Here is a 13,694-nt window from a genome sequence, read left to right as displayed (position 1 = left end):
CAGCTTCGGAAGACTTCCCCTTTAGACTGATAGACTCTGAGAGTGGATGTCCTCGTTGCTCTGGCAATCGCTCTGGCTGCCTCCTTCGAAAAGCCCCTAGCTCTTGAGAGTCTTTCGAAAGTCTGAAGGCAGTCAGACGAAGAGCGTGGAGGTTTGGGTGTACCTTCTTTACGTGAGGTAGACGTAGAAGGTCCACTCCTAGAGGAAGAGTCCTGGGAATGTCGACCAGCCAGTGCAGTACCTCTATGAACCATTCTCTCGCGGGCCAGAGCGGAGCCAACCAACGTCAGCTGTGTCCCTCTGCGAGAGGCGAACTTCTGAAGTACCCTGTTGACAATGTTGAACGGCGGGAATGCATACAGGTCGAGATGGGACCAATCCAGCAGAAAAGCATCCACGTGAACTGCTGCTGGGTCTGGAATCGGAGAACAATACAACGGGAGCCTCTAGGTTATCGAGGTAGCGAACAGATCTATGGTTGGCTGACCCCACAGGGCCCAAAATCTGCTGTAAACATTCTTGTGAAGGGTCCACTCTGTGGGGATGACCTGACCCTTCCGGCTAAGGCGATCTGCCATGACATTCATATCGCCCTAAATGAACCTCGTTACCAGCGTGAGCTTTCGATCTTTTGACCAGATGAGGAGGTCCCTTGCGATCTAGAACAACTTCCACGAATGAGTCCCTCCCTGCTTGGAGATGTAAGCCAAGGCTGTGGTGTTGTCAGAGTCCACCTCCACCACCTTGTTAAGCTGGAGGGACTTGAAGTTTATCAAGGCCAGATGAACCGCCAACAGCTCCTTGCAATAGATGTGAAGTGTCCTTAGCTCCTGATTCCATGCTCCCGAGCATTCCTGTCCGTCCAAAGTCGCACCCCAGCCCGTGTCTGATGCGTCAGAGAAGAGACGGCGGTCGGGTTTCTGAACAGCCAAAGGTAGACTTCCTTGAGAAGAAAGCTGTTCTTTCACCACGTGAGAGTAGACCTCCTCTCTTCGGAAACAGGAACTGAGACAGTCTCTAGCGTCATGTCCTTTATCCAGTGAGCCGCTAGATGATACTGAAGGGGGAGGAGGTGGCGTCTCCCTAACTCGATGAACAGGGCCAGCGATGAAAGTGTCCCTGTTAGACTCATCCACTACCTGACTGAGCATCGGTTCCTTCTCAGCATGCTCTGGATGCATTCTAGGGCTTAGTAGATCCTTGGGGCCGACGGAAAAGCCCGAAAAGCTCGACTCTGAAGATCCATACCCAGGTAGACAATGGTCTGGGATGGGACGAGCTGGGACTCCTCAAAATTGACCAGGAGGCCCAGTTCCTTGGTCAGATCCATAGTCCATCTGAGAATCTCCAGACAGGGACGACTTGTGGGAGCTCTTAAAAGCTAGTCGTCTGACGGAGCCGGACACAAGATCATGGTACTGCTGCACAGTCTGTGAACTGTCAACCATGGGGAAGCGAGGAAGTACAGCGACAACCCGAAGCTGTCTAGACTGTCTGGGTCGTACAGACAACTCCTTATCGGGTTGCTGAGGTTGCCGCACTGCGTCACAACAAGTCACTTCTGCTGGTTGTTGAACGTCTTCCCAGTGACACACTGACTCCGTAAACAAAAAAAATCCTCTAACAAGGACTAAGCTTGGACTGCATGTCTTGCAACAAAGCTCAAGGTCTATGGGAGCAGGTGTGGTAACAGACGGGGTTAGCGACTGAAGTGGAACCATTACCCTCCCTGGAAGCATGTTATGCTTAAATAAAAGTCCATAGGAGGCTAAGCAGCTAAAGGCTCCTCTCCAAATGACTGAGTCCTCAAGGGAATATCAGAAGGAGGGAGAATAGCACTTTCTCATCTACAGGAACCATATCCGAGAAAAGCTAAGTTCTCTCAGTGAGGGTTTCACTGGTGCAAAAGCAGCAGACTAGAAGGCAACGTTATGAAACTGCTTGACAGTCTAGTGAGTTGGCAACAACCAAAGATGTGTGACTGAGGAGCATGCGGTAAGGTATGCAGAGCATGCTGTATGCAGAGCATGCTGTATGTAGAGCATGCTGTAAGGTAAGCAGAGCATGTTGCATGGCGTGCGGCTTATGCTGCATGGGATGAGGCTCATGCTGCATGGGATGAGGCTCATGCTGCATGGTATGAGGCTCATGCTGCATGGGATGAGGCTCATGCTGCAAGGGATGAGGCTCATGCCGCATGCGTTGAGGAGGATGCCGCATAGTATGAGGCTCCTGCCTCATGGGTTGAGGCGGTTGCCGCATAGCATGAGGCTCCTGCCTCATGGTTTGAGGAGGATGCCGCTTAGCATGAGGCTCCTCATAGCATGAGACTCCTGCCTCATGGGTTGAGGAGGATGCCGCATAGCATGAGGCTCCTGCCTCATGGGTTGAGGAGGATGCCGCATGGCATGAGGCTCCTGCCTCATGGGTAGAGGAGGTTGCTGCATAGCATGAGGCTCCTGCCTCATGGGTTGAGGAGGATGCCGCATAGCATGAGGCTCCTCATAGCATGAGACTCCTGCCTCATGGGTTGAGGAGGATGCCGCATAGCATGAGGCTCCTGCCTCATGGGTAGAGGAGGATGCCGCATAGCATGAGGCTCCTGCCTCATGGTTAGAGGAGGTTGCCGCATAGCATGAGGTTCCTGCCTCAAGAGTTGCGTCTGCCTCAAGGGTTGAGGAGGTAGCTGCGCAGAGAGAGGCTCTTGCCTCAAGAGTTGAGGCTCTTGCCTCAAGAGTTGAGGTTCTTGCCTCAAGAGTTGAGGCTCTTGCCTCAAGAGTTGAGGCTCTTGCCTCAAGAGTTGAGGCGGTTGCCGCATAGCCTGAGGCTGCTGCCTCAAGGATGGTGGAGGTTGCTGCAACGCATGAGGCTGCTGCCTCAAGGATGGAGGAGGTTGCCGCAACGCATGAGGCTCCTGCCTCAAGGGAAGAGGAGGTTGCTGCATAGCGCTGGTACCTGGCAACTCCCAATGCGGCAGCTCACGCATGGAGGCAGGAGGAGCCTCAACATCATACGTCTGGCAGGGTGGACTGCGCAGAGGTGGAGGAGCGCTCGCAGGAGGAGGTGTGCTAACCTTCTCTGCCTGAAACTCCTGCATCAACACCGCAAGCTGAGACTGCATTGTCTGCAGCATAGACCACTAGAGTCTAAGAAAGACAACAACAAACGGAGCTACTGTCCGTTGAGACTGAGGGTCTAAAACAGCTGGTGGGGCAACAGACGGAGTTACTGCCTGTTGCGGTACCACCTTGCCTCTCTGGGAGGTGTGCAGTTGTCGTACTGCAGCAAGTCCGAACTGACCCAGTGCTAATGGCTCCACCTAGGAGTTGGACTTGCGCGGAAGGGACCGACTTGCACTTAAAAGCTGCAAGATTTGGTCCATGGTTTCTGCGAGAAACCTCTTCCGCAGACGAGGAATAAATGGGCTCTCTCGTCTTTGTGTGGGTGGGGTGATCACGTCGGCTACGTGAGTTGGTTACACCCGAAACCACGGAGGGAAACGTCTGTTCGTCGATCAAGGCCTGATGAACCCATAAGTCCTTCGACGTTACTTCTCCCCTGGGCTTGGGAGCTTGTAAGAGGTCCCAGACTAGGCGAACAACTGGCACGAACAGACGAACCCTCGAACGCAACACTGTAACACTTTGCGCTTATCACTTTATCACCTTTGATTTTCTGTTTAACACTTATTTCACTGAACTCGAAACTTTAAGTGGTTTGTACCTGAAACACGCAATTCTATCCTTCATTAAAAGTTAATAATTGCGAAAACAGTATTACAATGTAGCAGAAAAACATAATGAAAGATAAATAATTCAGTGGCTGGAAAAGAGACTAAACACTAGATCAAATAAACTACGTTTAAAATCTCTCACCGCATAAAGCCTGGGAACAGGAATAAAACTCTAGAAACGTTTACCTTCTTCCCCTAAAGAGACTAGGGAGAAGAGCAAAAACGATAACAACGTTACCCGCTTGAACGAAACGTTTATCCTCCTCTCTCTCCCTCCGTCTCTATCTCTCTCTCTCTCTCTCTTGACTTAGAACCTGAGAGATGAGCCCAATTATATATACCGTTAAAACATATTATTGTTAAAGGAAAAAAACTGAAAGATTTCCCAAATAAAAAGTTCCTTTATTAGAATTAAAACCATTTAAGCTAAGAAAAAATTAACAAAACGCTAGAATCGGTTTACTCTTACTGCAACGTGACACCGTGAATACTCTCTCTCTATCGTAACGATAGAGCGCAAGTTGAACGTTCTGAACGTCAACAACTGCAGAGACAAAACAAAACGTTAGTTCAACTTTGAAAACAGTACGAGACTATCAAAGAAATTCTTTCAAAAACATTAAAATAGCATAATATGTTAACAGGTAAAAACGAAATGACGGGCTCAATGTTAATTAACTTCGGTTCCAAGAAAAGACCGCCTACTATTAGGAAAGGTCGAATATAAACAAATATAAAAATTAATTTTAATAAGTTTATAATAAAAGGAAGTTAATCGAAGAGGCCTATAAAAGGCGGAGAGATATAAAATAAATCTATAACTTTTGTTAAGCAAAATTAAGAAAGAGAGTCTATACTCTCTTCGACACCAACACTTCCGTCTAAGGGAAGGGTCGGCCATTAAAAGTGAAAGAGAGTTCATACTCTCTTCGTCACCAAAATTAAATCAAAAATTAAATCAAATTAATTCCAAAAACTTGCTAAGCTAATGATAAAGCTTCCTGAATAGCGAAGGCTAAACTCTAGAGCAAATACATCACCAAATCGTGAGCAATAACTCCAGAATCAACAGCGTATCCATGTAGGTCTAGCCGGAGGCACGACAGAGGAAAAATTGAGGTGGTGTTGACAAGAAGTACTGGAGTACCTGACCACAGATGGCGCTGTTGTGTTCACCCCCACCTGTATAGCGATCGCTGGCGTATCCCGACCGTAGATTTCTGTCGGCAACAGAGTTGACAGCTACATGATTATCGGGTAAGATTAATATTGAAAAAAGCATTTTAATAATAAAATTTACTTCTATATACACTTGATGTTCATGTAGCTTCTCTCTCAAAGCTCGGTTATATCATCGTTTACAACTAAAACTGAAAAATTTCCTATGTTCTTTTCTTCCAATAGACTTTAGGACCCTTGTATATCAATAAGGCAATGGCAATGACAATGGCTTGGCCAAGCCATACCCCTTTGTCTTCAGTCTCAGACAGAAACTATTCTTTATCCTCGACGCCACTAGTCAGCGGTGAGGAGAGTGATCATGTATATGGACATCAGACGAGTAGAGAAATTACAAATCTTATGAAATTAAATGTGATTCTACGAACCTCCCACGCTATTTATATTGCAAGGGCATTTTTAGTTTTCAAATACAGCAATATCAATTCTAGGTACCCCTGTAGTCTAGCATTATGCATGTTGCACAAGATTTTTCATAACTCTGACCATCCTTTACATTCAGATCTCCCTGAACAATTCTATCCTGTTCGTAATACTAGGCAGGCATTTAATTCTAATAGCCAGGCCTTCTCCATTATGAAGCTCAAAACTACACAGTACTCTAGAAGTTTTATTCCAGCTGTTACCAAGTTGTGGAATGATCTTCCTAATCGGGTAGTTGAATCGGTAGAACTTCAAAAGTTCAAAGTTGGAGCAAATGTTTTCATGTTGACAAGGCTGACATGAGTCTTTTTATAGTTTATATATGGCATATCTGTTTTTGACGTTGTTAATAGTTTACATAGGACATATCTGTTTTGACGTTGTTACTTTTTTTAGAATGATTTATTGTTAATTTATTCTCATCATTTATTTATTTCCTTTCCTCACTGGGCTATTTTTCCCTATTGGAGCCCTTGGGCTTATAGCATCTTACTTTTCCAACTAGGGTTGTAGTTTGGCTAGTAATAATAATAATAATAATAATAATAATAATAATAATAATAATAATTTAGTAAAAATCCTTCTGAAATCAAAGTTTGAAGTAAAAAACTCCGGAGTGTTTCCCTAAATATTACCTTATCCCATAATTGCCATCTAAAAACCCTAACAGTTTAGCTAAAGTTAGAATTTTCAAAAGATGAAAATACAACTAATAATTAAACCAAAAATTGTTAGAACGGCTAAACCTTTCCAATGAAACATTTCCGATAAAGAATCTCAGGATGTAGCTACACTTCATATATTATGAACTACAGCCTTCAATAAGAAATAGGAATGAATGGCGAGCGATTGTGACGCAGTTCCGGTAGGCCCTGCTGCTTCCTCCGGTGCCTTAGATGACCGCGGAGGTAGCAGCAGTAGGGGATTCAGCATTATGAAGCTTCATCTGTGGTGGATAATGGGGAGGGTGGGCTGTGGCACCCTAGCAGTACCACCTGAACTTGGTTGAGTCCCTTGTCAGGCTGGGAGGAACGTAGAGAGTAGAGGTCCCCTTTTTGTTTTTGTTTCATTTGTTGATGTCGGCTACCCCCCAAAATTGGGGGAAGTGCCTTGGTATATGCATGTATGTATGTATAGCCTTCAAATCTTTCAATAAACAACTCTGAAAGCTTCAATGACCAAACTTTTAACAAGAAAGAAGATTGCATTTTTGGACAGGATTCTCTGAAAATCCAATTCCCAAAAAAAATTTAAAAAATTAACTAATACAGTACCTGTAGACTTGTCCAAATAACACTGAACGGCTCTTGCTAGAGAAGGATACAGTATCTATTTTCTTATGTATTGCTCAACTCTTCTTTCTAAATGGAATTTAGAAGGAATTGTGGGGAACCATTAGTCTTTAAAAGAATTTTAGCTCTAAAAGTAAACAAAAAAAAATAGGAACATCTTATGTTCCCTAAAGCCTACCTTAAAAGATAGTGATTGTAATTCAATTATGCGTTTAGCGGAAGACAACACCAACAGGAAAAGTGTTTTAGTTGTTAGATCTTTGAAAGGTTTTCCAAAGGATCAAAACTAAAATCATATTGTAAAAATTACAGTACATACAAATTTCCCAAAAGACACCTGACAACTGGATATCTTTCAATAATAAAAACAGAAAAATACAATCCTAGAAGCTTGAGTACAGAATTGATAATGGATCTATATACCTCAATGGCTGAAATTAAAAGTGTCTTTTCATAAAAAATGAAACAGACTTTCAACAATATTATCCAAACTAGTTCTAGTCACTGATATATTTATGGATTTGTACCGATCAAAATAAACATTAGCCTTTGATACATATTATTAGTACTCTAGACTATCTTTTGGAGCCTGTGATAGACAATCTAGAGGAGCATGAAAACCATATTTCTGAGAATATGGTGGATATTCTTCATAAAGTTAGATGTAGTATATATGGGTTTGGATGAATCCCCTTCAAAATATGGCGACTTTTTCAGACACTCCGAGAACAGAGCCACAGATCCGTGAACAATTCTATCTGTTGTCAAAAGGGAGCTAGCAGTGTCATTCTGCTGTTCGCAGAAGTTCTGAACTTGTTTGTCACCTGATTGTATAATGATCCAAATTTGACCAGTAAATAAAGAACTCAAGGCTCTAAGAGAGGATCTCCAATCTGTGATGTGCTGTGCACCATCAGAACCCCTACTAAATGCAGCACTATAGTGTAACCACAGGCCCAACTAGAGGAGTTAGGGTTCAGCATAGGAAAGGTTAGTTCAGAATTACTTGCTTTAAATGAAGACTTACTGGCTTTTCATAAAAAAAGCTAAAGAGGTTAGGAGCTGTTTAAACTCATCCCTATCAAAGCTAGACTTGTTAGGTTCTGTATTGGGAGTTCAATGTTGCCGTGACATTATCGCTCTTCCCATTATAATCATGTAGCCTAGTCTTTGGATTTCACCCTGAACAAAAAGCAAATTCCCTTTTACCTTTCAAACTTTCAATCTGGTGAGCAACCAAACGAACACTTTTCCATTAGAGGAATAGTGAGGCCTTTGCAATCTTCAAAGTGTTTATCTCAATCATAACTAGTCTCAACACAAGACACAAAGAGAATGTGGATCATGATGGCCCAGAAACAATTACCTTGAACAAAATTACTGACTTATCCAAGAGAAAAAAATCTCTAAAAGCACTAAAAGCCCAAATAATAAAACAATATGGAAAACACGGTCTGCAAGTCAAGAGACAGGACCAAATCTATATGGCTTGACCAAGCAAATGTTATTACTACTATTTACTAGATTCTCTCATTACTTTAGAGGTCTAAGTATGTTGAAAGGACAGTAATAGGGAAATCTTTTAGTTTCATGAGTAAACCTCAATATAACCAACCTTTGATAGAAAGCAATATAAACATCAGGGAGGTTCATAGAAATAATTAGGCATCCTGTAATAAAATTTTTGTATAACCTTGCCCACACAAATTTGTTTTTATGAGATTGTACTTTGTACACAAAAATATTGTTATTTTCAAGAAAATACTTCATAAAAATCACACAATATACTACAACTAGTAGATTAGGATTAGATGTACTACCCAAATTAGTTTGATAGAAAAATCTTATGCAATTCCTATCACTGAGCCAATTGGGATGAAAACCTCTCTATTTGAAGAGTTATAAGAAACATATGACATAAAAACAAAATTAAATGAAGAGTGAACTTGTCTCTGAAATTGCCGTGTTCATATCATGAATAAGCAACTACTGCAGCGTTTTGTAGACTAGTAAATTTATTTCCGAGCTAATGTAAAACTTAATTCTTGTCAAGTAGGAGAATCTTGAAAAATAATCTAATTTCCAAGAATTTTTTAAGTAATGACAATATGTTGCAATGCATAAATCTAAACAATATGATATATATTTAAAGTGCACAAGCACGGGCCAATAAAAATAGCAACAAAATACCCTTCACTAGCACAGAAAAGAAAAATATGAAAACAAAACCAAAAAGGAGAATGAAATTTATCAAAAAATGAAGTGATACACCTGCTACTATAAGGAAAAAGCCTATTTGTTATGAATGACAGAAGTACAGTAGGTACAAAATTCTAAGGCTTGGCAGTAAACCGAAAAACCAGTTGTAGGACCACGTAATCTAAGTACAGTACTAAAGATCTCGACCGAGTAACATGGAAAAAGGTTGCCAGATACAAAGAATTCTCTACTTGAACTCAAAAGAGCCATGATCAAAATTAAATCTAGAAGTCACTTGGATAAGATTAGATTATGAATTTAGGCCACTTAGTGCAGAGTTCAAAGCAGGAGAGACCCTTCAGTGGTATTGCTTAAGGGGAAACCTTGCAAGAGGTTTGACAGCAAGAAGGAAGAAAGGTGATAGGAATAACGGTAAAATAGACAACTTAAATGCGAGTGTAAATAGAGCCAGTGGGACACTGCAAAGACCCTTCAGTAATGCCTACAGCAAACTGTATGAGGTACACCTGATGTCACTAAACCCCTACAGGGAGAAATCACTTACAACAGAAAAAATATCGAGGGGTAAAGTTAAAGTTGGGCTACTGATCTAAATCCTTTATACACTCAGCCCTCATTCTTCATGAGGGTTAGGTTACAGAGACAGGGACAACGAAGGAAGAAAATCGTGAATATGGGTTGCCCTAGGGTGGGCTAACTCCTAACCTAACAAGTCACTGTCCTTTGCCTACGAGCGGGTGCCCTAGCAGATGATTAACAGTAAATACTACCTAATATTGTTTTTATTTGGTTTCTATCTCACTATCATGGTGAGATAAGAGATCAAGCAAGCCAGATATACATGTGATATTTCAAAAACTAAATAAGTTGTACTGTACAAATAACACACCTACAATTTAAAACTCAGTAATGTGAACATCCCAAATGTTGAAATTTTCATAATCAATAACACTAAAATGTTTCGAAAGAATTAAACTTCCCTGTGTTATTGGATCCCATTCAGATAAGCTTACTATCAAAGTTAATGTCCAAAAATAACAACTAAAGATTAAGGCAACGGCAGAAGGCTAGCTTGTGAATGTAAAAGAAATACTAAGCTATCTGAATAAGGCTGGTATGTGAATGTATAAGAAATATGGAGGATCAAATCATGAGCAAGAGAATAAGCAGAAAGGAGCTAAATGCTAATCCTTGATAAGAAAAAACAAACTTCAAACATTTCTGTCTTGCCACAGACTGTTATCACTGATGTCCTTGATCTTTCATACATAATTTCAACCAACCTAACAAACTTTTCTCACAATTTCCAGATTCTTAAAATGCAAAACACCACCTCCCTTAGTATTCCATAAAATACCTCGGTTAGATTTCGCCAGTCGTCTCTATCTTGAGCTTTTAAATTAATACTACTCCATTCATCATCTACTTCCCGTTTCACAGTCCTCAGCCATGTAGGCCTGGGTCTTTTAACTCTTCTAGTGCCTTTTCTAGGTTTATAAATGCATTGCAAAGCTTTTATTTACCCTACAGTCTCTATTCTTCCTGCTAATTGCCAATCTTCACAATACATTGTAATCTCTTATGAAGAATTTTAATCTTCAACAAATGGTTAGCATGTTTGATTCCTCAATTATTAGCACACTCCGTAACATCACCCTTCTACACGAAGGAGATATTATGGAATGTTCAGCTTCCCCTAGTAAATAGAAATTGACAAATATGATAACTTTTTACTCAAAAAAAAATTCCACACTGGCAATTGGTCATGTTTTCAGAAACCAATTTCAGAGACAAGTAAAAAACATTAATAGGTATATAAATTATCAAAGGAAGTCTTCAAGCACTATATTTGCATGAAAGCAATATCCACCAAAGACTTCTCAGTCCCGAACATGCAAGGACAAAACAGGTCACTTTATGACAACCTTCAAATCAAGCTTTGTTGTTTTGAAATTACAGAAATCTTGTGCTACCATGAGACCGTACTTAGGGAAAAACTGTTTTTCATATGTTCCCTTCAGTCTCTTCCTTCCATGATATACAACGTCTTTGACTTTTCTTCGTTCCAGTTTTCCCCTTCAACTTCACATCTTCAAAACTAGTTTTATGAGTTCCAGAAATAAGTCAAGTGATTCCATTAAATTACCACAAACCACTTGCTTTTCCCATGCAGCACACTGAAAAACAGTACCTCATTCTCCATAGAATATAGTTTCATATTCATGGAAGCATGAAGCTCTTTGGTAAATTCATATTGGGATAAATCTCCATGGGTTAGAGAAATTCTCATGCACAAATCTCCCCAAAACATCAAGTTGAGATTCCCAAATACTCGTTAGTGAAGGAATAAAAGCACACAAGGTAAAACAATTGATAAATAACACTAACATGTACCCATTTATCAAAACTACAAACCTATAAGACTGTTCCAATCAACCCAAGTGAAAATTCAAATATGGCCCGAGATATCATATTTCTTCCTCTACATACGTTACTAGCACAGTGAATGCCGATTACCAGGTCTACTTTGCTGTCCCTCGCACACAGACAGGGAATTTGATACAACCATTCAATCGAAAGGTATTAAAATAAAGGTATAGGTCATTTCCTACTTTTACACTTCACACGTTTCAGTTTAACATGAACACCCAAAAGATACTAAAAATAAATAACCTACACATGAGAAACCTAACAAGATGGTAATAAAATTGAACTAAATAGTTAATACTGTACTACAGTACTGTATATGCATTAAAAAATCAAGACAAATTTCTTCACAACCTTCATTAAAAATTATGAAAAACAATTTAATAAATTCACTTGATATAAAGGCTTATTAAGCAGATATATCCTTCTCTGTTACTTTGCATCAAAAACAAACAAAAAATGCCCACACAACCCTGAAATCAGAACTAAAACAAACATTTCACTAACACACAAACATATGCATAGCCAATGTTAAAATTATTTCTGGAAATAAAGCTTCCAAAAGTGGAAGAACCTCAGCCGATTAAAAAAATGTCCAAGGGCAATATCCTCTCAGAGAGAAATTTCTCAAAATTTCGCCATGCTCTGGTGCAGCCCCAAACAATGCAAGTGGCGGTCATTCTGCCACTTATATTTTCTATACTCAGGCATAACTCATGAAGTTTACCAACCATCATCAGTATCGTATGTGTCGGTCACATCCGTCACATCCGCCACATCATAATCTAGGACTGGGGGCTCCCCAGAAGCTTCCTCTGGCTCAGAGCCTGATCCTTCACTTGGACTTTCCCCGGGACTTTCCCCTGATGATTCTGGGTATAACATGCTAAAATCTAAGGTAAATGTTCTACAAAAAATATCATTAACACCTGAAGATGTGTATTAAAATAGCATTTTCTAGCATCCTATCACTATCCATTCAGGAAGGTACAAGATTACTAGCATCCCTTGTCAAATCTATTTTTTTCCTCGTGTTGCCTCTTTCGTGGTTAAAATGTTTTGGACATTATTTTTTACTCTTTGTACAGTATGAATCTAGCTGTAAACTGATCTGCTAAAGAAAGAATCTCTTATTTTCCAGATACGAATAATTATAAGCAATGTTATGAACAAAATTCTGTTTATACTAATTTCTTCAGACTTTTATTTACACCTTTTCAATAGAATGTAAACTGTATGTACTATCAACAAGGATAAAAAAAAAAAATGTCCTTCTGGTATTTCCAGAAAAGGTGAATTCGTATGTAATTCATGATCATACCTATAATTTATAGTATATGAACTCTTTTAAAATCCCCTAAGCTACTCTATATGATGTACTGCATATTTAGGAATTAATCAATTTTAGTGTGAACTAGCGATAGGACGAGTACTCGGAATCAGAATCGAGAATCGAAAATATCAGAACTTTTTTTCTGGTATCGGAATAGAAGAATTTTAATCAAATTTCCGACTCTGACAACGATTCTTTGGAATTCGTATGTTTGCAACTTGAATTTCTACTACAACTAATAATAAGAAGTGAATATTTTGTTTGGCAACTTTAAAGTATCAGCATAAACTATAGATCTTAATGCAGTATCTAACGTACCATTATATCTAAAGAAGAAGTAGAGAACATTTACAGAAGAAATAAACTGCAACGCTAAATGGGCGAGTGAAGAATGAATAAGAAAACGACAAGTTTGATAGTTGACTAACAGGCGCCAGTCTCGTGTAGATTTGCAAACTTCGCTGCTGTTGCGCGTAATTTTATTATTTTATAATTTCTTAGATAATAAACCTTTGGAACTTTAACATGATGCACGGAGAATAGTTTATAAGAACTATCTTATGTCAAATTTATCCATACAATACCGCTTCCTTCCCCCCCAAAAAGTAACGACAAAATGGTCGTAACGCCTGAAAAACTATGTGATAATGCAAGTAGCGAAACCAGAAACAAAAGAATTTTAATTGAACATGAGAATCCCAAATATATTTCTTTGAGGAATATAGAAAATGATGTGAATCCTTTGCAGAGGTAGAGATTAAATAAAAATGAATTTCCTTTCATGGCACTTTTTGCCGGGAAGCATTTGTCTGCCCCTCTTTCTCCTTATTCTGTTGAAAGCGAATGATTGATTATTTAGTGTTGGAAGGACTATTGACTTGCCGAAAAGAAAGCAAGTGAAAGGTCAAACCAGTGGAATGCTAACGATTTTACATTAGAATCTAGGAATATTGGGACTTGAATATGAATATATACCTCCAAGGAATTTACTTGAATATTTTCTTTTCTACATGTTTACTCTTTTCAT

The 13,694-nt window shown here is 39.9% G+C and overlaps 1 protein-coding gene across 3 annotated transcripts in view; it reads right to left on the bottom strand.

The window, feature by feature from the left end:
- LOC137620511 (voltage-dependent calcium channel subunit alpha-2/delta-3-like) overlaps window positions 1-13,694 on the bottom strand; it is a 263,284-nt gene that overhangs the window by 70,576 nt on the left and 179,014 nt on the right. For all 3 annotated transcript variants that reach the window (XM_068350700.1, XM_068350701.1, XM_068350702.1), the window contains one exon: window positions 12,066-12,206. In XM_068350700.1, coding sequence (XP_068206801.1) covers window positions 12,066-12,206 — 141 coding nt within the window. The remainder of the gene's footprint in view (window positions 1-12,065; window positions 12,207-13,694) is intronic.

Source organism: Palaemon carinicauda, chromosome 27 (genome assembly GCF_036898095.1).
Source record: "Palaemon carinicauda isolate YSFRI2023 chromosome 27, ASM3689809v2, whole genome shotgun sequence".
Classification (NCBI taxonomy): domain Eukaryota; kingdom Metazoa; phylum Arthropoda; class Malacostraca; order Decapoda; family Palaemonidae; genus Palaemon; species Palaemon carinicauda.
This window is presented reverse-complemented; position numbering and strand designations above follow the sequence as displayed.